Below are 21,517 nucleotides of genomic sequence, written 5' to 3'. Positions count from 1 at the left end.
CATGTCGCATTATAAGTCCTACCCTTTAGTGAGAGCTTCCATCTGCGAGGCACATAATTATCTACCCCACAGCCTAGAAAGGCAGGTGTTATTACCCTTCGTTTATAACTTGCCTTTGCTCCCAGCATTTGCAAAGGCAGCATTGGACCTGGGCTATCTGATGCCAGAGCACGTCTTTAACCACTATTCCACCCAAGACGCAGGGAGGCGAGGCAACGGTGGGGGGGGGAGTGTTGCTTGAGGTGAGGGCACGCCAAAGGCTGTGAAGTCTCTATTCTACCTCCGCGCTCCGCCACCCCATCCCAAGACCACAGCTCCCAAGAGGAGAACCATAAGAGATGCTTTGCAAAGGTTTCGCCTGCTCAGATAGTAGGATTAATTCAAGGTTCTTCAAATGCTTGGATGTGATTCCTTGTTCTCTTTCCATCTTAAGCCACAATGTATTCATTTTGGCCACTGAGACTCTGAGAAACTCAGAGAAGTCACTGCCCCCCTTTTATTCTTGGGGTCTATTTTTCCTCCCCAAGTTCAGGATCCAGAAGGGGGGGCACCACTTGCCAGGCTCCTAGTGTGTGGTTCTTGGGTTTTCTGCCATGACCTTCACTTCCCTGGGTGTCAGGTGGCAGCTATCGGTCTGACGGCATCTGGGCTCTTCTCACACTTCTGCCCTCTGTCTGTACCCACCACCTTCCGGCAAACCTTCTTCTCACGGGCGGTTGAGGGAATAAGGCCCTTGCCCTGCAGTCACTTCATGGAGGCGTTTCCAGACCAGCCCCATGTGTGAGTGCAGACTAGTAGGTAAGTTAGCGTTGGGGACAGTTACAAAAGTCTTTGGTTTCAGGCATTCCCTATTCCAAGGAAGCCTTCTGCTTCCAACCACGATGTTCACCATATGACATTATTTAAATTCAAGTATAAAAATTAGTGTTGAAGGGATTTTTTATAGCAAGAGTCTCATTAAACGTAATTTTTTCCACTGAAAGTTCCAGGAATTCCCTCTGTGTGAATTGTGTACGCATAGCATAAAAGCTCACTGGGATTTTGGCTTTTAAGTGATATTTTCTAAGCAGTATTCCATGTATCCTTTGTCAACACCTCCATGAAATGGCTACACACACACACACACACGCACACACACACGCACACACACACACACACCCCAAGCCATAGAGAAAGATGAAGACCAAACAACAAAAAATATCAAAGACAGGCACCACGTACAGTGAGAATGTGTGAGAAATCCTTGCTGCCTGTAAAGGCAGGGGGACTTGGTAACATGTCATGGGAATTTCGTTTTTCATTTACTCCGGTCATTCAGAGTATCAAAGAATCAGGCAGCAGGGTTATCACTGAAATAAACTCTAGGCATGCTATTTTTACGTTAACCAATTAAACAATAAAAGAATAAGAAGGCTATATAGTCGAGTAATAATTAACATTGGAGTGAAGAGGCCTCTAAAATCAAAGGAACAAAGGCAGAAACCCAAAGGGAACATTTGATAGTTTGATGTCATAGAAACCATAAATGTCTGTATATCAAGAACACCACACACAAAATATAAAGGGAGGAGCCAAACTGGTAAAAAAATATAAATATATATATGTGTCATATAATGGGAAAGGATTGAATTTTAAATACAAGGATATTTATAAGTAAGAAAAACATAACAGAAAAGGTAGACAAGCACATGAACAGGTGGTTCACAAGAGAAGAAAGTCAAATCATGAACAAATACCCAGTCATAATATTAACCTGCAAATCTGAACAAGTGTGCTTTTACTGGGGGGTGGTCTTTCGTGTTGGCAAAGATTGAGAGGAATCTTAGTGTCTACTGGGTGTGTGAGGAAGCTCACACTCGTTTATTGTTGTAAATGGGTACAACTCTTCTGAAGGGCAATTTGGTTGTACTTGTCAAAACCTTGAAAAAAGGCGTCCCCTTTGGTGGTGTCTAAATAGTTTTGAGCTTGTTCATCACGGTATAGTTTTATGTCATGGGAAAGTGTTCAAGTTTCATGTTCAGTGTTCAGTATGATGGTATGACCACTTTTCACTTGAAAAAGTGGTAGCGATGGTTATGTGCACTTTTTAAATGTCTTCTAGGTGCTATTTTGGGTTCCTAAATTTTGTAATGTGAATATGTATTTCAGAGGGAAGTAAATATTTATTTTAAAAGTCTCTGCTACCACACAAGATCTCTGCTATACGTGTAACAATATATACATCCTAGCAGCATCAAAATGCCATGTGCGTGGTCAAGCAGAGTGGCATGGATAGTGCAGATTTTATACGAGTATAGCAGCTGGGCTGCAGGGCAGAGGCAGGACAAGGGGAGACCTGGCCTCCTAGGGTGGAGGTTGGCCTCCGTTTGGAACAAAAAACTGGGTCTTTTGGAGGTCACATGCACTGCCTGAGAGAACTGCCTTTTAGGCTGTCCTTTTCCCTTCCAGATTCACTTTTCTTGGAAGAATACTTAGTATAGAAGAAGCCATGCATTGAATTCAACCTTGTGTATCACCAGAATTTGACTGATTGATTGACTGATTCAATTAAAGACCAGAGATAAAAAATAAAGGAAACTCCTAAAATTTTACCCCTGTCCCAACTTGTTCTACAATATATTTCCCTAAAGCCCTGTAAAGGGTGAATCTCAGTCTTATATTAAGACAGTGATATCATGGGGGCGTGTAGGTAAATAAGTGGGTATAAAATTCTTTTCTTGTTTTACTTCACGATTTTCCCAGAAACAAAGTTTTCCTTCATCAGTGTTTTGTTACGTTGTTGACTCTGAACGTTATGTTCAATATCAAAACATTAATGTGGCTTTTTTTTTTTCACTTGGGTAGGAGGTTGATATTATTCTGTGTTGTCAAGAAAGGATGAAGCTGCATTTGGACAAGGCCATTGCCCAACTGGCGTAAGAGCTTTTACCTCTCTATACAGTTGAAACTCTATCACGAAACTGTACTTCCACGCTTCCCAATCAGATTTCTCTTAGCTTCTTATGTCAGGATATCTTACACATGGACACACATCCGCATGCACATACACGTTTTTATTTAGAAGGTAAAATGAGTACTTGTGATAACAGCTGTCAGCATAGAAAAAATATTGGCCGAGCCTGTCGCCTTATAGGACTAGAAAGGTCAACGTTCATTTGGTGACGGCCATGGAAAGAAGTAGTGTTGAATGTGTCACACAGAGGAAATGATGATTCTGCCTGGACTGATGTTGTCAGGGGTAGCGTGTGATGTAGCCAAAGGAATAGTGGTTCTAAAGGTGGTGAGTTCTTCTCACTCAGTCTGCTGACCATCAGGATTGATGCTATGAAGGTCGGTGAGATTCAGATGGCTGAGTTCTCTCTCAAGCTGTCACTGGAAGGGCTCCTTAATTCAGAAATCGGTGAGGATAGCTGAGGATTGGCTAAGGATGCTCTAACATGGTTACTGGGCTCGGTCCAGCAAAGGTGATGGGAGGAAGGTTTTCAGCTCCACTTGTCTTGAAGGAACAATTAAGGAAGGAACATGAGATGGGCTTGGATCTCAGCTGAGAATGGAATCTCATTAGAAACCAACATGGAGGCCTAGATCTCTCCCATCTTGGGCTCTAAGACGGTGGATGGATAGAAGGCCTTCCTAAGGAGGCTCTGAGGTCAGGTCAGAGGAGGTCAAGGGTGTCAGCCCAAGAGAGGAAGCCTGGGGAGCATCTTGGTCCCAGACCACAGATGAGAAAGACCTAAGAATCCCAGAGTTTCAACCCAGTAACCTGAACTCGGAAGCAGCAGGGATGCAGCTTCCTCTCCTTTCATCCTCTGCACACACACGCTGATTTAGAATTCACAAAATGCAGATGACCTGTGTACTGCTACCCTCATCTCCACTTTACAAGCAACAAAACAAAGAGCTTTGACAGGTCAAGTGACTTACCTGAAGGCACAGGCCAATTTAAAGAGGATCAGCCCCTTCAGTTCCACACAGGCTTTCCTGGGTGGCTCCTCTATGCCAAGACCTTTATCGGGCACTGGGAATAGAGAAATGTTCTAGGATCATCCAGTTCTCTGACTTTTTCACATGCTCTCTGTATGCGATTGCCCAATTTTTATTTCTCCCCAATTCCAACAACCTACTTGGTACCTCCGCTTGGATGTTTAATGGACACTCAAACGTAAAGCAAGACCTGCTGTCTTCTCCCCGAGCCCTGCATCCCACCCATAGATTTGCTCACCTCTGCTGATGGAATCCTGCTATTCCAATGGCTTAACTTTCACTATTCTTTTCTGCTCCAGAGCCTGTGCTCTTTATTTATTTATTTTTTAACATCTTTATTGGAGTATAATTGCTTTACAATGGTGTGTTAGTTTCTGCTGTATAACAAGTGAATCAGCTATACATATACATATATCCCCATATCCCCTCCCTCTTGCGTCTCCCTCCCTCCCACCCTCCCTATCCCACCCCTCTAGGTGGTCACAAAGCACCGAGCTGATCTCCCTGTGCTATGTGGCTGCTTCCCCCTAGCCATCTATTTTACGTTTGGTCGTGTATATAAGTCCTGGTTCCATCTTTAAAGCGTCTCCAGAATCTGAGCATTTCTCACCTCCTTCACTGCCGCCCCGTTGGTCCAGGCCACCACCATCTCTCACCTGGGTAGCCTCACCGGTCTGCTCATGGGGTCTCTCTGTCCCCTGCAGTCCGTTCTTAACCCCACACCAGAATGATCCTTTAAGATTGTAAGTCGGTGGTCTCTCACTCCACTCAGAGGAAAACCTGACATATTCCAATGGGCAGCAAGGTCTGGTTCTCCCTCTGCAAGTCTTGGTATCACCTGCTTGAGGAGAGTCCTACCCTGACCATCCTATTTAGAATCGTAGCTCACATTCCTGGCCCCCTTTTTCCTGCTTTGTTTTCTGCATTGTTCTGCTAACAAACCACAGGATTTGCTTATTCCTTATGGGGACTGCCTGTCACCCCCCTGTAGGATGTGAGCTCCTCTAGGGAGGAGACGTTTGCTTTGTCCGTGATGCATCCTGGCACAGAGTAGGCACTCTGTAATGCTATGTGGAATGAACTATGCCACAAGTCAGGGCGTGGCTCACCTGTCACCCATGCCTGTCCCACTGGCCTGTCTCTTTGGGACTGAGCTGCCTGCCGGGTCCTCTCTCTGCATGGCAGGGCAGGAATGCCAGGCATCTCAGAGCTCACCAAGTCCTCTTCCTTCCCAGGAGGGTTCTGGCGGGAGCGGGAGGCCGGGGGCTGCCAATTCCTGGCCTCTTCCCACACGCTGACTCCTGCAGGGGAGGTCCATTTTGACCCTCGATTTCTACCTCCAGGCCTGGCACAACTGCAAAGTGAGGTCATTTACAGCTGGAGGGAGGCTGGCTGTGAATACCTCCTAACTTCTCAGGGAATTGCACTCTAGGAATGGAGGAGAGAGGGGTTAGGATGTAGCTGAGGAAAAGGAAGAAGGAAAGGGAGGCACAGATGTGGACAGATTGCTCCAAACCAGTGTCGTGTCTGGAGCGGTTTGGGTACTAGGAAGATGGGCCCCAGCCTGGGGGAGCTCCAGATACCAATTTCTGTGTGTCTGCACGTCTCATGCCCATGGAAGGGACAGTGTGGGCAGGGCTCTCATCGCCCACATGTAGGGACAGCTCCAGGAGACGCTGCTCTTAATGGAGAAGTTGGACATCGTGGGAAGGAGGAGAGACCCAGAGAGCAGTCACGGGTGCGCGTGGGGGGTGGTGGTGGGTACCCATCCCGAAGGGCCGTCATGCTTCCTCCTGTGGCATTGTTCCCTTAGCCTGAAACTCCGTCTCCCCTCTGTGTTTTAGAGCCAACAGAGCTTCCCAGCACGAGCTGGAGAAGGACCTGAGTGACAAGCAGACGGCTTGCCGCATCGACGATAAATGCCACCACCTGCGAAACACGTCAGACGGCGTCAGCTACTTCCGTGGAGTGGAGCAGGTGGATGCCATGTGAGTAGGGCGTGTGCCGCTGCTGTGATTTCCATGTCGCTTAATTCATTCTCTCTCCTTTCAAAAGGATGCAGCGCACAGGTAAATCGGAGATCCTGGGAGGAGGCGGAAAGGTAAGAGGCACCTGCTATGGACAGGTCGTCAGTAAGCACGGTGTTCTGCAGACACTTGCATCCTGTAATCTTTTGTAGAAGAATATTCATTGTTTATATTTCTAACTGTGAAAATAGCACCTGCTTGAGGCAGAAGAACCTAGAAAACACAGTTTAGCACAAAGAAAATAAAATGTTACCAATGTATCGGATGCCCTGGACGTGGGCCGGGGGTGGGAAGTACAAGCTGAACAACAGCTGAATGTTGAATAATTTATTTCCACTCTTTCTTACACCTGCCCTGTCTGTGGTTTCTTTGCCAGGCCCCTGGATACGATCTTGGGTTCATGCTCTTTTCTCTATGAGAGGGCCTGTCTTTCTGCATCTTGATAACCCTGCTATCTTTCTTTACCATCTTATAAAAATGGTCCTGTCGCTTTCACATCTCTTTGGAAAATAGTGGCATAGAACATTAAAAAAAACCAACTTGATTGAGGTGAAATTCACCTATGCTAAAATGCATTTGGCGTTAGTGTACATTTTGATGAGTTTTAACAAATTTCTATGCCTATGTAACCGTAACCATATCCACACTCATGGCCCCTCCCCCTTTTAAAGGGACTCCCTTTAAAGCTCCCTTTAGGGCTGGTCACCCCAAAGCAGACCCCCTCTTTAGCTCTTCTGTAATAGGAGCAGCAACGGATACCAACTTTGTCATTCAGATTCTTCAGGTGTGAATCAGATTCAGACCCTAGGTCCTAAGTGGTCCCCATGAAGTGCCTCTTACTTAATTTGAGGAGAGCAGGAAGCATCTTCCTTTTCTCCTTCTGGGGTGGACGTGGAGGTGGGGGTGGGCTGGGATCGAACCACACACACTCTGACCACTTGGTCCTCCATAAAGGGCCTCATCTATTTCCAGCATGAATTCTTAGCCGTCTCTTATAGGGTGTCAGGGTATGGAACAGATAGGATGTTATTTTTGGTCATCATGGCCTGAGCTAAAACCTTAATCGACAGTAAGAGTCTCATTTGACATCCTATTACACCATAAAGCAAAGAAACCACACAGAGAGGCCCAATGTTAACAATTTACCATCAGTCCTTCCAGTGTTCTTCCACTCGTGTAGATATCGATTTATATTTTTAAAGATTGGTATTACGCATGTACTGTTTGTATAGCCTGTCTGATTTTTCACTTCAGGATATGTCAAATACATTGTTTGTGAAAATATTCTACTACAGCATGAGTTTGCATGCTGTATGGATTACTTTTTAAAAGGTACCATACTTTACTCAAATTTTTCTTTACTTTGGGACATTTTAGCGTGTTTCCAGTGTTTCAGGGATTGGCATAAACACTGCTAAAAATGAATCTCCTTACATGTACATCTTTGGGTTATTTCCTTAGGATCAATTTCTGAAGTGGATCGATACAGAGATTAGCACGGCCCTTGCTCAGTGATGGTGTGCCAGTCCAGGAAGCATTCTGTATTTTTAGTCCGGGGATATAAAGTACAGCATGGTGACTGGTTAACAGTACTCTGTTGCATAGTTGAAAGTTGCTAAGACAGTAGATCTTAAACATTCTCATTCAAGAAAAAAGGTTTGTAACTGTGTGTGATGGTGGATGCTGTCAGCTAGACTTACTGTGGTGACCATTTTGCAATGTACCCATAAATCAAATCATTACGTTGCATACCTGAGGCTAATATCATGTTATATTAGATTTCAATAAATTAGATTTCGATTAGATTTCAATAAAAACACTTTCTAAAGTGGAATTTCTGAGTTATACACATTTGCTCTCCGGCACGGCCGTACCAATTCAACTTTCCTGCCTGCAGGATGTGAGAATCTTTTTCTAAACATGCTCACCAGAAAAATTATCATTCTCTTCATTCTTTGTTATTCTGACACAGGGTTGTTAATATGTTTTTGTTTTCATTAGTACCACTTTGATTAGTCCTGAGGTTGAATATTTTTTCGTAACGCTTATGGGGCCGGTGAGACACATTTCTAATGAATGGACGTACTCATACCCTTCACCGATCCCCTCCCCCGCCCCTGCACATTGGCAGAGGACTTAATTTATGCTGCGGATTTACAGAGGGAACGCGCTCAAACAAGGAGCAATTAAGAAAATTTTAAAAGAAGCTTTGCTCTGATGTTTACACTTCGTGCAGTAAAACCAGGATCAAGTGATTTGGGGTTTTTTTCTTTCTCAGGACGAACGGTTGCCTACAGAAAATCTAGGCTGCTTCATCATCGTTTCCATTGTCTGGGTCTATTTGTTTTTTCTTCAGGGTCTCAGTGCCCGATACCTGGGCCAAATTTACCCACGACAATATTCTTCGCTCCCAGAGCGAGCGAGCTGCCTCTGCGAAACTAAGAGACGACATCCAGAACCTCCTGGTGGTGACAGCCAACGAGATGTGGAATCAGTTCAACAAAGTGAACCTGGCTTTCACCAGCCGCGTTGCTGAGACCGCAGATGCTAAAAATAAGATTCAGATTCACCTCGCAAAGGTAAGCCAAGCACTGGGGGGCCCCTGCAGCTGACCTGGGACCACAAATCTCCACCGTAAGGCACATGACTTCCTGGCCATACAGACTAAGAAAAATGACAACTGGTACAGAGTGCACCATTTATTTTAGCCAGGTAGCTAGGTGTCAACATGAAATTGGACTCCAGCATGAATTGGAAATGGGAACACAAAGGATGCACTATGTCATGAAAGGTTCCTAGTATTTAATAGAAACAAAAATATTATTATTAACGTTCAATGAATCACCGTATGTAACCAGGAAGTGAATTTATTATTAGAACATATGGTAGGGATGTTTTCTGTTAAATTATTTCGGGCCTTTTTCTCTGGAATACAAAACCAAATACAGGCGACTATTAAGTGGTTCAAAATGTTTCTGATATCGAACTTCTGAAAGTGCTTTAAGTATAAGTGTTTTATAAGGACAATAAGGTGAAAGATTTAGGCAGAATTCATGGGTTTCAAGACAAACAAGGTGCTCTTGCTTTTTTTAGTATCGGTCTTGGAGTCCTTGTTATTTCTGTGGGTTATGCTGCATATAGTTTTCTGGTTTTGTTTCTTAATTTAATTTTTATCTTATACTGGGGTATAGTTGATCTATAATGTTGTGTTAGTTTCAGCTGTAGTGGTTCAGTTATCCGTATATACATATTCATTCTTTTTCAGATTCTTTTCCAATATAGGTTATCGCAGAATATTGAGTAGTTTCATTTCTCTTTTTAAGAACCTTACCATGTTGGCTCTGTTGCTCTCAGGAGATGTTATCCTATTGAGGGCACTGTGTTTTCCCAGGCTGCAGTAATTTACCTTTCCTTCTCATGGTGTCTTCTTTGGGCGATACACATTTGTTGGGTCAGACAGCTTCTACATCCAGCGAAGGGAAGAGAGAAGGATAAAATGTAGTTTTTGTCCCAGGAAGCTTATATTTGTGGAGAAGGTGCGTGTAACATGAAAAGCTCATGCACGATGAAAAACAATAGAACGTGACAAATCACGGTTGCCAAATAGCCAACACAGAAATTGTTCTGGGAGTTTGGAGGAAGAAGCGAGCATTCAGGTGGGGCAGCATCATGGACAAAGCCTCGGGAGGTATAGCCAATCAGAGGTTGAGTCAGGTCTGTAAAGAGACCCTCTGGCTGGCACAGACGGTGTGTGTCCCTAGAGAGACAAGCTTGGAAAGGTAGGTGGAGCCAGACCATGGACGTCATTGATGGGCAGGCGTCCCCTGGGCAGTGAGGGGCCACCTAAAGGCCTTTTATCCATAGAAGGCTGACACGATGGAGTCCCTTTGGTCAACAAAGTTTTGTTTACTACTGTCTTAGTTTGCTCTGGCTGCCGTAACAGAGCCCAACAGACTGGGTGGCTTAAACAACAGAAATTTATTTTCTCCCAGTCCTGGAGGCTGAAGTCTGAGGTCAGGTTATCAGTGGGGTTGGTTTCTCCTGAGGCCTCTCTCCTAGGCTTGTAGACGGGCGCCTTCTCCCACACCACATCACGTGCTCTCTTCCCTCCATGCCTGTCTGTCTCCTAATCTCTCTTTATAAGGACACCAGTCAGGTTGGATTAGGACCAACACTAATGACCTCATTAAAGAACTTCATTAGCTCTTTAAAGGCTCTACCTTCAAATACGATCACATTCCAGGATCTGGGGGTTAGGGCTTCAACATATGGATTTGGGGGGGTTGAGGAGGATAGAATTCAACTCATAACAGCTACATTCAAGGTGCTGTGCCAGGGGCTTTGGGGTGTATACACATGATGACTCACTGACCCTGCCATCTTGTGGAAAATGATATGTAGAAAATGATATGTTCCATCAGAATGGAACGTATGTAGAAAATGATAAGTTCCATCAGAAAAGTGCAGAAAGAACCCTTTGGAGCTACAGATAAAAGGTTGTTTGTTTAGCAGAAGGAGCAGTTATTTCCAGTGGTGAGAGATGGGGGTGGCTTCGTGGAGCGGCGAGCCCTTGAGGGTGGCCTTGGTGATAGAACAGTGTAATGATTTTCAGCAGGTGGTTGAAAGCTTGGAAGAGAGGGCAGAGCTTAACTGACAGGTGAAAGAGTTCCTGGATTTCACAAGTGCTGAAGCTGTGTGGTTACAGGAGGTCTCTGCAGGGAGAAAGGAGATAGCAGAGAAGGGGTCAAGGGCAGCACCTTGCACTGGAGTGAGGAGAAGGAGTTAGAGACAAAATCAAGGATTAGGATAGCAGTTGGCCAGAGAAGTAAGCAAGGCGAGGGTTTCTAGGGGAGGGACACTCCGGAGAGGCCTCATCATTGACTTTGAGTGCGTGGTCTCACCAGAACAACCAGGGCCAGAGACAGGATACGGGGGCCACTGGGAGGTTAGGTGGGTGGCACGTGGAGGGAGTAGGCAAGGCCACTGCTGAGTCCATGTGGCTGTGAACTTGAGGAGAGGCTGGGGAGGTACCAGCCGGAGAGGACCCAGCGGGATTGGATGAGAGCGTGGTGGGGAAGGCATGAGGGTTCAAAGGAATTTGGGTGATGGTTGGGGGGCATCCCCAGGCCACAGGAAAGTGGCTGAAGAAGAGGGGACTAATGGGGGGGTGTGGAGACCCGGGGTGGGCAGAGGTCAAGGTCGTAGGCAAAGGAGAAGGCAGGGTTTTCAGAGCACAAGAAGGGGGCTTGCTTGTCAGAAGAGGAAGACAAACCAGGGAGGGATTCAGGTTTAGGTAACCGGGGGACCTTCTTTAAGGAGAGAAGAATATAAAATTGGGGTTACCAGATTATGAGCTCCTCCCTTGCAAGTGAGACACCCCAAAGCTTGACCTCGATTTGCCTCAAGGCAAATCCTCCCCTAGCAGGAAAACCTCTCTGAGATTAGTGAGGAGAGGCAGCAGGAAGATAGAAGCAAGGATACACTGACATGGGAGGGAAGCAGGGACCCTCGAAGCTGCTGGCCTCCCTTTTCTTGGAGTCACGTGCAAATGTGTATCAGTAAATATCTAACAGCCGGTGATCTGAGGGAAAAGGAGAAAGCGAGCTCGGATTGGCGGCATTCGCCCAGTTCTGTGGCCTAAGTGCTCACACGCTGAGTCAGGAGGAGATGCTCTCCAAAGGGTGGGAGCAGGTGCCGCACCTCCCACCGCGGGTCCCGTGATGGGGCTGGTGGGAGGAGGCCCTCAGACAATCCTGCTTCCCGTCAGGGGGAGGCCCGGCCACCGATGCACGGGTCGGGGAGCAGGTTGTTGAGGGCCCGGCACCAAAGCCCCGGGCGTTTGCTTCTCCTGGTACAGACCCTGCAGGAGATTTTCCAGACGGAGATGACCATCGAATCCATCAAGAAAGCCATCAATGACAAGTGCGCCTTCCTGAAGGTGGCTCAGACCAGGCTGGATGAGCGTACGCGGAGGCCCAACATAGAGCTCTGCAGAGACATGGCTCAGCTGCGGTGAGCGAGGGGAGAACCAGGTGGGGGTCACGGTGATGGGGAGAGGGGGCGCCCTCAGGGCCAGCTCGGGCTCCTCTGGGGAAACCCCCAGGCTGCCGGCAGCTCTGAGCTCCTAAGGCTCGTCCACCAGCACATGGGGATGTAGAGCAGCCTAGAGATGGTCACGGCGCTAGAGCCTCCTTTAAAGTGTCAGTAATGGGGTTCGTGTTTAACAGCCCGGATTTTCGGTTTGGGATGATGGAAAGTTCTCGAGATGGAAGGTGGTGATGGTTGCCAAGTTTGTGAATGTACTTAATGCCAGGAACTTAAGAGCTGAGATGGTAAATTTTGTGTTCTGTCTATTTTACCGTGACTAAAACAAAAAGGAAATGACATCAACACTACACACAAGAATAGTGTTAACTTCGCCTCATTCAGGGGGTGGAGGTGACGTTGGGCTCCTTTGTACCTCCCTGGAGTGTCCGGAGTTTCCAGATCCCCTGTCTCGGAAACAGTACAGAGGTTGGCCGCTGTGTGTGTCCGAGTGCCCCTGACTGATCGGAAAAGGGACTTTGGGTGCCAACTCCCCCCACCCCATCTGTTGGCTCTCAGCGTTGCCCTCATCTGCTTCTTTGGGTGCTTCATTCCTGCTCTCATCGTTAAGAGCATGCTCAGGATCCCCTAAACCCCGATGGCTCATTTCAGCTCATTTCAGTTTGTTCTGTTCTTGATAGAAATTGCAAGCAGCTGGTCATCATCAAGCATCTCCCACGTGTACACGGTGGGAGGGATCCGACACTACACTTCATCTTCTGGACACTAGGTGTATTTTCTTCTTCTTCTTTTTAACTTTGGAAGATTCCTTTCAGGATGGGCTTGAATGGAATTAGCCACCCTCCCACCCCCATTCTGGCTTCGTTTCCAATTTCTCAGTACCTGCCTATCTGCCTCTTTCTGGATTGCATCATTGCCGTGCTTAGGTCTTGAAACACTTTGTGCAGAAGCAAATGAAATTTATAGCAACTGGAGGGACGAAGCGGCAGCGCTTGAACTGGAGCAGTGGGAGAGACCACTAGCCTTGTAGTCTGCCTGGTCCACGACTGAGTTCCCTTATATCCTAGGGACAAAGCGGCTTTGAGCTCTTACCCAGGGAACAAGCGGTGGGGTGAGGCTGTGAAGGAAAGGGTGGTCTCTGTGAGGCCAAGAATGAGAAAGATGATGATAAAGGTGGTGATGGTGACAATCACAATAGCTGTTGCCATTTATTGATCTTATTCTGTGCCGGGCACTGTCCTGCATACTTTACCTTATGCATTCTCTTCAATTTACAAAGAAGTAAATGGAGGCAGAAGCGGGCTGAGTGACGGTGACCCAGCGGGCAACTGCTGGGAGGAAGGAGAGACATAGTTAGAATCCTTGCCCATCTCCCTGCTGAGCTCCGTTCAAACAAAGCAGCAGTTTGCTTCTGCTTCCCCATGTTTCATTGTATGGGGCCTTTGCCACCCCGCTGTCCTGTACCTAAGCTCATCTGGCCTTCTCAAGGCCCACATGGGATGGGTCAGCAAAGCAGGTGTTGTATCCTCATCTCACTCTCACAGAGGATAAAACAGAGGGTCACAGAAGATAAAACAGAGGGTCACAGAGGATAAAACAGAGGGTCACAGAGGAGACGTTACTGCAAAACACCCTCCATGGGCAGCACGCGTGTTGTCTGTGTTGGATGCTAAGAGGTGTGCTCTAGAATAGGTTCAAATGGCCTTCATCTCCCACAGTAGCTGCGTTTCTCCTAGTGGAGCTGTCGTCTGGGCCATCACCATGGAGGAGGTCACCCAGGCCACATGTTTCTCCAAGTGGGTTCCACAGAACCCCGACTCACACACAGCCCATCATTGAGGTGAAGCAGCCCACCACTCTGGAGGCAACCAGTCTGAAGTATCTATTTATTACAGGAACCTGGTAGTGGGATCACACCCATTTGGCCAGTTAGATTAGATCATGAATTGTGGTTTTATGCAAATATTATTGGGAGAAGCTGAGCTGAAGTTTCATGCTCCGACAATTTCTGCGGGGCCATCAAAAGTAGTGACAGGGGACTTCCCTGGTGGCACAGTGGTTAAGAATACGCCTGCCAATGCAGGGGACACGGGTTCGAGCCCTGGCCCGGGAAGATCCCACATGCCGCGGAGCAACTAAGCCCGTGCGCCACAACCACTGACCCTGCGCTCTAGAGCTCACGAGCCACAGCTACTGAGCCTGTGAGCCACAACTACTGAAGCCCGCACGCCTAGAGCCCGTGCTCCGCAACAAGAGAAGCCACCTCCATGAGAAGCCTGCGCACCGCAACGAAGAGTAGCTCCTGCTCGCCGCAACTAGAGAAAGCCCGCGTGCAGCAACAAAGACCCAACGCAGCCAAAAATAAATAAATAAATAAATTTATCAAAAGAAAAAAAAAAAGTAGAGCCGGGAAGAGAGAAATTGTTTGGGCTGCCATCAGACCAACACAGGGTTGCTTTTCAGAAGGGTTTTGAGTCGTGGTCGAATTTGACTTTGCAGTTATCAGACAATGAGGCATTCACAGCTGCTTCTGAGAAGCTGAATGATTTTTCCTCTTTTCTCCCCCTTCACGGCTAAACAGAATTTGCTTTTCCTTTACTTCCTGTCGACCCTGCAGTGTGTCTATTTCCTCAGCTCCTTTACTGACTTCAGGACAAAACCTACTTTTGTTTCCGTAAAGATTTCTTGTTAAAATATCGTTGCCAAAAATATGGTCCTAGAGGAACAGCAGTGGAATTTAGGATTGTTATTGAGGGAGGAGGGGATTATTTTTCTTATTCAACTCATCATTCTGAAAGCAGCCCTTTGGCTGTCTAGATGAAGAAAACACAAGGACCATAAACTCAGGGGAGTGAGGACAGAGAAAAAGTGCTGTTTCCATTTCAAGACTTTGATTTGCATTTGAACTTTTTCTAAATGGGTGCTTTCAAGAGCAATTCTAAACATTCTTGGCATCCTTGAGGGCAGGCCAGACCAGGCTCTGCTTTACTTAATCTTGATATATTTTTTTCAGATGACGGTAGTTTTATTTGTATTTGAATGCAAACTGTTTTTTCAGTTCTGTAATTTCCCCCCAAATGAGTGGTTTCGGCAGAACGGCTGTCTGCCATCTGCCAAGAATAAGGAAACTGAGAGTGGAACGTGGCCTTGAAAGAGGAGGAGAAACGTATTTCTAACGGCGAAAGTTGAGGGAGGTGTCGTATCTCTGAGCTGCCTTCACGCAGCGATGGGAAAACCAGGATGTTAGCTGCCTGCATTCTAAGTATCTGGAATTGCTTTTAAAAAAAATTGGTATTTTAACGTGTCTTTTTTCAGAAGAGCCCTCACAGATAAGTTTTCCACTAGACTAACGTTTGGCTGTCAGGAGTGAAGACTCACACGTCACCCTGCTCCGTCCCTACCTTTGGGTTCAGGGTTCCGTTTGAAGCGGTGAAAACAGCTCAGGGAAGGCTGGGAGACGAGAAGCAGGCCAGTGTGATTATAAACAACTCACCCTCATAAATCCCATCACCAGCCGTGTCCGACAGCCTCTCTGAAGATGTGTTTCTTTGCTAGTGGTATTGTATACCCTGGGATCTTCAAAAGAGAAACTTACTTTTTAAATCCAGCCTGACCTAAACAACAACAAAATATGCCTTTAGCTCAGTTCTCAGATGCTATGTTTACAGATCTCAGGCCAGAGGAAACTCCCACACTTAAGTTTAATTCCTTCCCTCCCCCATTGGAAGTAAGAAGACAGTTCAGGCTCTAAGATGAAAGGAGATGCACGGTGTGGGTGTGTTTTCACGGCTTGTCGTTGCATCCATGAGCCTTTTGGGGGTGCTCTGCGGTGCTCCCCACCTCGGGCTGGCTGCAGGTGGCTCCCTCTGGCCTGTGCTCCCTCTTCATCACCTGGGGTCTGCTCCTCGTTCCTGGGAGACCCTTGACTTGGACTTCCGGGCAGCTTCCTACCTCCCATCATGGGCTGCATCTCCTAGGACACAGAAGTTGGTCCCCATCCATCAAGCATTTTCTGTGCCCCTGTCAACTGCAGGAGGGGCTGTGGATGTCACTTTCCCGGACCTGACGGCCGGCAGGGAGATGTAGCACACAGGCCACGACAAGCACCCCGAGGGCCACAGAAGGGCTGGCGCTCTTGGAACACACGACATCGATATCTGGCAGCGAACTAGTCCCAGGGCTGAGGGAGGGACTTCCCTAAGAAGGGTCTGTCCAGCCGGGCTTTGAGGATGGCGTAAATTAGCGGGATGAAGAGTGGAATAAGAGCATCGTGGGCTGAGGGGACGGCAAGGGGGAGACCCTGAGGTCAGACACGGAGCAGGGACATTCAAGGACTTGCCTGCACAGTGGAGAGGAAGGGCGCAGGGGCGCGGGAAGACAGGTACCACAGATTTTTACATAGGGGTGTGAGGAAGAGGGTGGGGTCAGGGATGATCAGAAGACCTTTGGTTCCAGCATCCACAAGGATGACGTCACCATGGCCTGAGATGGGACAGGCAGGTGGCCTGGGGTGCTGGTGATTCATCTGCTCTGTACCCCACCTTGGCGTGGGTGAGCCCCTGGCGGGCATACCCACCAGGGAGGGTGTGTCCAGAACGTGGGCCTGCAGGGGGGTCCTGGGGAGTCTCCAGACCCCCTTCATTTGTCCGCTGTGGCCTCGGATGGAGATGTGATGTTTGCCCCGTCGCGGTGTCGGTCCAGCCGAGGCATTTCAGGTAACCTCTCTGAGTTCAAGGCCAAAGAGAGTTCAAGTCCCTCAAAATTGTGTTTCCTTTTTGGAAACTATTTATTGTTTCCTTTCTGGCGTTAAGAGCTGTATCTGTTCATGATAGAAAATCAGAAAATGAAATAAAAAACAAAAATCACCGTCAATTCTCCTTGCCGTTGAGGGATAACCATGGTTGCCACCAGGCACGTTAACAAAATGTGATCACGCTGCATGTAGACTTCTGTATCCTGACTTTTTCAACCAACATTGTATTCTGAGTTTCCTTCCCCAAGGCAAAAACAAATTCTTGTTTAAAAAGTATTGCCTGCATAGTATTCCATGTCTGGCTACCGTGTCCGTTATCATCAGGATCTTGTTTCCTCTTGTTCTCTCATAATAATACCCAGTACAGGATAACACAGCGAAGGCATTGTTCCTTTATCGTTTTCTGTCAAACTTTTCACTTTGTTTAAATTCACAACTAAGAGAGAGACACGCTCTGATTTTAAAACAAATTCAAACAGTACAGATCCATATGGAGTAAAAAACAAGAGCCTCTTTTCTGCCCTCTCCTCTCCCCCCCCCACCAGCACCACCCCCCAACCTTAACCAGCAGCTGCTGATTTGGTGCATCTCCTTAAACATGTTTACAATTTGTCCTTTACCAAAAGCAGGGGGCGGAGGGTTTTGAGTAGAGACGTTGTGGCTTTGGTGCCATCTTAAATGAATATTCTGTGAGAGCTCATTTTGGGCCTGACACTATTTTGGTTCTTGTGGTAGGGTTGCCAGATTTTGCAGATTGGCGGCCAGGTAAATATGAATCTCAGATAAACGATGAATAATTTTTTAGCATTAGTATATCCCCAATACCGCAAGGCATCTTCACACAGAAAACACTTATGGTAAGTAAAAATACTTGTAGTGAATATTATTCAGCCTTAAAAAGAAAGGAGATTCTGACACGTGCTACCACATGGATGAACCTTGAGGACATTTTGCTGAGTGAAACAAACCAGTTACAGAAGGACAAATACTGGGTGATGCCACTTGTGTGAAGCACCTAGTGTGGTCAGATTCATAGAGACAGAAAGAAGAACGGTGGTTGCCGGGGGATGGGGGTCGCGGGGCGGAATAGGGGTTGGTGTCGAAAGGGGACAGAGCTGCCATTTTGCAAGATGAAAAGAGTTCTGTGGGTGGAGGGTGGTGATGGCCGTGCGACTGCCCATGATGCCACCAAACTGCACACTTAAAAATGGCTCCGATGGTAAATTTTATGTTGTTCATATTTTACCGCAGTGAAAAAAATACTTGGACTAAAAACATACGTGTTTATCTGAAATTCAAATTTAACTGGGCCTCCTGTGTATTATCTGGGAGGCCTGCGCTGTGGGGATGACAAATAGAAGTGAGATGGTCTCACCCAGAGGGTCCAGGGCCGAGGCCAACTTCCCAGGTCTCTGCTTCTGGGAGCTGAGTGGGCGGGGCAGGAAATGGGACCCAGTTCCTTATTATGGCCACCGAGACTCCTGATTTCCTTCTTAGCTTCCTGGATAACTGTGAGTGGTGTATAAACACATGCAGGCCGTCTGCCTGTGGGGAGAGCAGTTCGTCAGTCCCTGGGGCTCAATTTCCTTGTCTGTAGAACAAGGAAGCTGGGCTTGATGACCTCTGCCATTTATCTTCCAGTGGCAAAGCCTGTGAAGCTATAAAATGGTCTTGGTATAATGATTTCCACATGGTCTGGGTATTTTTCTACGGTCGTGAAATCCTTTTCCGCCTGCAGCGACGTCCACACCCCTATTTGTTCACTGTCACTATTCTCTTTATATTATGGTACATTTTAGTTAATTTCATGCACACACCCGCCCTCCCCCGACCCAACCAGTCTGCTGATAAATGAACATCCCCAACAAAGAAAACTTTAGCTCTGAATCACTGGGCAAAATTTGATGAATTTGGAGTTGGTGGTTTCAACTGAGATTAGTTATTATCCTTACTATTGTCTTTTATAACCTGTTTAGTATTCTTTCTCTTGATTGACCACATGGTCCCACCCCTTGGATATTATTGGCCAAATCAGAGGGTAAAGCAGTCCTTGCTTAATTGCTCTCTGGGAGGAGAAAGAGTTTCTAAATATAAACACAACAGAAGAAATCACAGAAAAAGAAAGATTTAGCTAACTAAAAATTGAAATCTTATGTATAACGAAATATAAGCTAAATTAAAAGGTAAAAAACAAATTAGAGAAAACATTTGCCACAAGCTTAACAGACCAAAAAAAAAAAAAAATGTAATATGCCTAAAACTTAAAGAACTTTTTGCCAAAGTTTAAGATAATTAGTAATACCCCAATAGAAAAATGAGCAAAAGACAGGAAGAGGCAATTCATGGAAAAATTGCAAAATGCCCAACAGACATTTAGGAAAGTTTCACTGATAATCAAAGAAATGAAAATGATATCAGTTAAAATAATTTGAGGAGGGATGCTAGATTTTTTACATGAAATGATGACTTTTTTCCTTTCTGTCTTGAAAAATGTGTCATGTTTTTCATCATCAGAACGACAGCTTGTTTCATGGTTTACGTAGCTGATTTCATGAATTATCATTTTCATGTCCCATTAGGTTTTTGACGTTTCGATATTTACTCTGGAACCTTGGGGCATTGCTGGGGGGAGGGGCATTATAATTGGAGGAGTGCCCATTAACTAACCCTTCCCCCACCGTAGTTAACAGGTTGGGCTGAATTCTAGCCGCCGAATAAAGCTGGGCGTTCCCCTCTTCCTCACTATATAAACAGCTTTCAATGATAAAGTAAATGCATGAAAATTGAGCTGTTTCCATTTTCCCCATCTTTACTATTAAAAAAAACCAAATGTTTACAAGTTTACCTTTTTAAATGTTATAAGGTCTAATATTCGCGTGTATGCGCAATGCATGTATGAAAACTTTTTGGTGCCCCCCGAATGTCCTTGGTGTGCCTTTTGGATCATCCTGTTTGCTTTGCGGCTTTGCGGCGTGAAGTAGTTCTGAGGTTGATGTGACCGGTGGCAATTCAGTAACCACACTCGGCGCCGGTGGAGCTGATAACCAGCGTGACTGCTGCTAACCTAACCGGTGCCTCTTCCCCACGCAGCCTGGTTAACGAGGTGTACGAGGTGGACGACACCATCCAGACCCTGCAGCAGCGCCTGAGGGACGCGGAGGACACCCTGCAGTCGCTGGTCCACACCAAGGCCACCCTGGAGCACGACCTGGCGGTCAAAGCCAACTCCCTGTACATCGACCAGGAGAAGTGCGTGAGCATGCGCAGGAGCTTCCCCAGCACCCGGCGGCTGGTGGGCTTCTGCTAGGGCCCCTCCCCTGGACTAGGTGTGATGCTCCCCAGGTAAGGCGGAACCAGGGCGCCGCGCGCGCGCGCACTTACACGAGGGCCGATTTATATTCACTTATTAAAGGATCGTATTTATAGACATGTGCCGCGGTCCTGTCTCGTAAAAACCTTTCGTTTGCCTCCAAACCTTCGTTCCCGACGACTTACTAGGCCTCTGGGCCAGAGAAAAACAATCGATGTAATAGACAAGGTAAGAACCCTTATTTGTATTACTCTTGTTACTCTCTGTGTAACATGAATGGGCTGGAAAGGAGCAATGTATTTTTTTCTGAGGCCGTGGAGGCAGGTATCCCAGCAGGTGGGTTCTGAGAGAAACGGAGAGGCCTCTGGAAGGTAGTAGTCGGGGATAGTTTGAGCAAAATCGAACGTGGAAAAATAGAGAGTGCATTTGGACAATAGTAAGTAGACCCGTTTGGCTGTGATTCATAACGTAGGGTGTGTATGAAGAAACAGGACGGCTGAGACCCCTGGAAAGTTGCGGGGGGTGGGTTCAAGGGTAGGGGGAGTGATGGACAGCTCTGTGCAGAGACATGGCCCTGTGAAAGCAATGACCGGGAAAGGAAAGTTTGAATTGGAGAGATGGCCGTGGAAACCCAAGAGGGGAGAAGCAGGAAGCATGTTACAACAAATCAGCAGAACTCGCTAACCTCACAGGCGGGTGAGCCCTGAGGGCCCAGGGTGACAAAAAGTTGCTGACTTTGGGTGGGCCGAAAAATGGGACATCACTTACTTACTAGGGGGTCCTGTCTCATCTCAGGGGTTGCTTATTTTTTTAAAATAACTTTTTCTTTATTACAAATGAAAAACATTTGCTGATATCTGTTTTGGAAAATAGGGAAAGGACACACCCAGAACTCCTTGTAAATTACTTGCTATCACAGCACCCAGAAATAATCACTGAAGTTGGTCAGCATTTTATGGTATATGCTTTCAGTCCTTTTTCTGTGACAGTATATGTGTCTATAAAATTTATTTACATATACAGGTAATATGCAGTGTTTATTTACACATATGTAATGCTTATATTTAAATACATAATTAATAACACTTGGGACCACACTTCTGATTTGTAATCTCCTTTTCCTTATTCATATATTATACTATAAATGGGTTTCCATGTCATTCGCCGTTAATGCACAACATCATTTTTTTTTTTTTTTTTTTTTTTTTGCGTTACGCGGGCCTCTCAGTGTCGTGGCCTCTCCCGTGGCGGAGCACAGGCTCCGGACGCGCAGGCTCAGCGGCCATGGCTCACGGGCACAGCCGCTCCGCGGCATGTGGGAACTTCCCGGACTGGGGCACGAACCCGTGTCCCCCGCATCGGCAGGCGGACTCTCAACCGCTGCGGCACCAGGAAAGC

General features: G+C 46.7%; 1 protein-coding gene across 1 annotated transcript in view; it reads left to right on the top strand.

The window, feature by feature from the left end:
* The window catches only part of TEKT3 (tektin 3), a 33,879-nt gene extending 13,643 nt beyond the window's left edge, over nucleotides 1-20,236 (top strand). Inside the window, exons 4-8 of the mRNA XM_024753588.1 lie at nucleotides 2,845-2,915; nucleotides 5,829-5,972; nucleotides 8,368-8,590; nucleotides 11,869-12,023; nucleotides 19,900-20,236. Of these exons, the coding sequence (XP_024609356.1) occupies nucleotides 2,845-2,915; nucleotides 5,829-5,972; nucleotides 8,368-8,590; nucleotides 11,869-12,023; nucleotides 19,900-20,116 (810 nt within the window). The 3' untranslated portion in view covers nucleotides 20,117-20,236. The remainder of the gene's footprint in view (nucleotides 1-2,844; nucleotides 2,916-5,828; nucleotides 5,973-8,367; nucleotides 8,591-11,868; nucleotides 12,024-19,899) is intronic.
* The last annotated feature ends 1,281 nt before the right edge of the window (nucleotides 20,237-21,517 follow it).

This window comes from Neophocaena asiaeorientalis, unplaced genomic scaffold, assembly GCF_003031525.2.
Source record: "Neophocaena asiaeorientalis asiaeorientalis breed wild unplaced genomic scaffold, Neophocaena_asiaeorientalis_V1.1 scaffold540, whole genome shotgun sequence".
NCBI classification, from domain to species: domain Eukaryota; kingdom Metazoa; phylum Chordata; class Mammalia; order Artiodactyla; family Phocoenidae; genus Neophocaena; species Neophocaena asiaeorientalis.
Note: the sequence above shows the minus strand (reverse complement) of the source record. Positions and strands in the feature narration are given on the sequence as shown.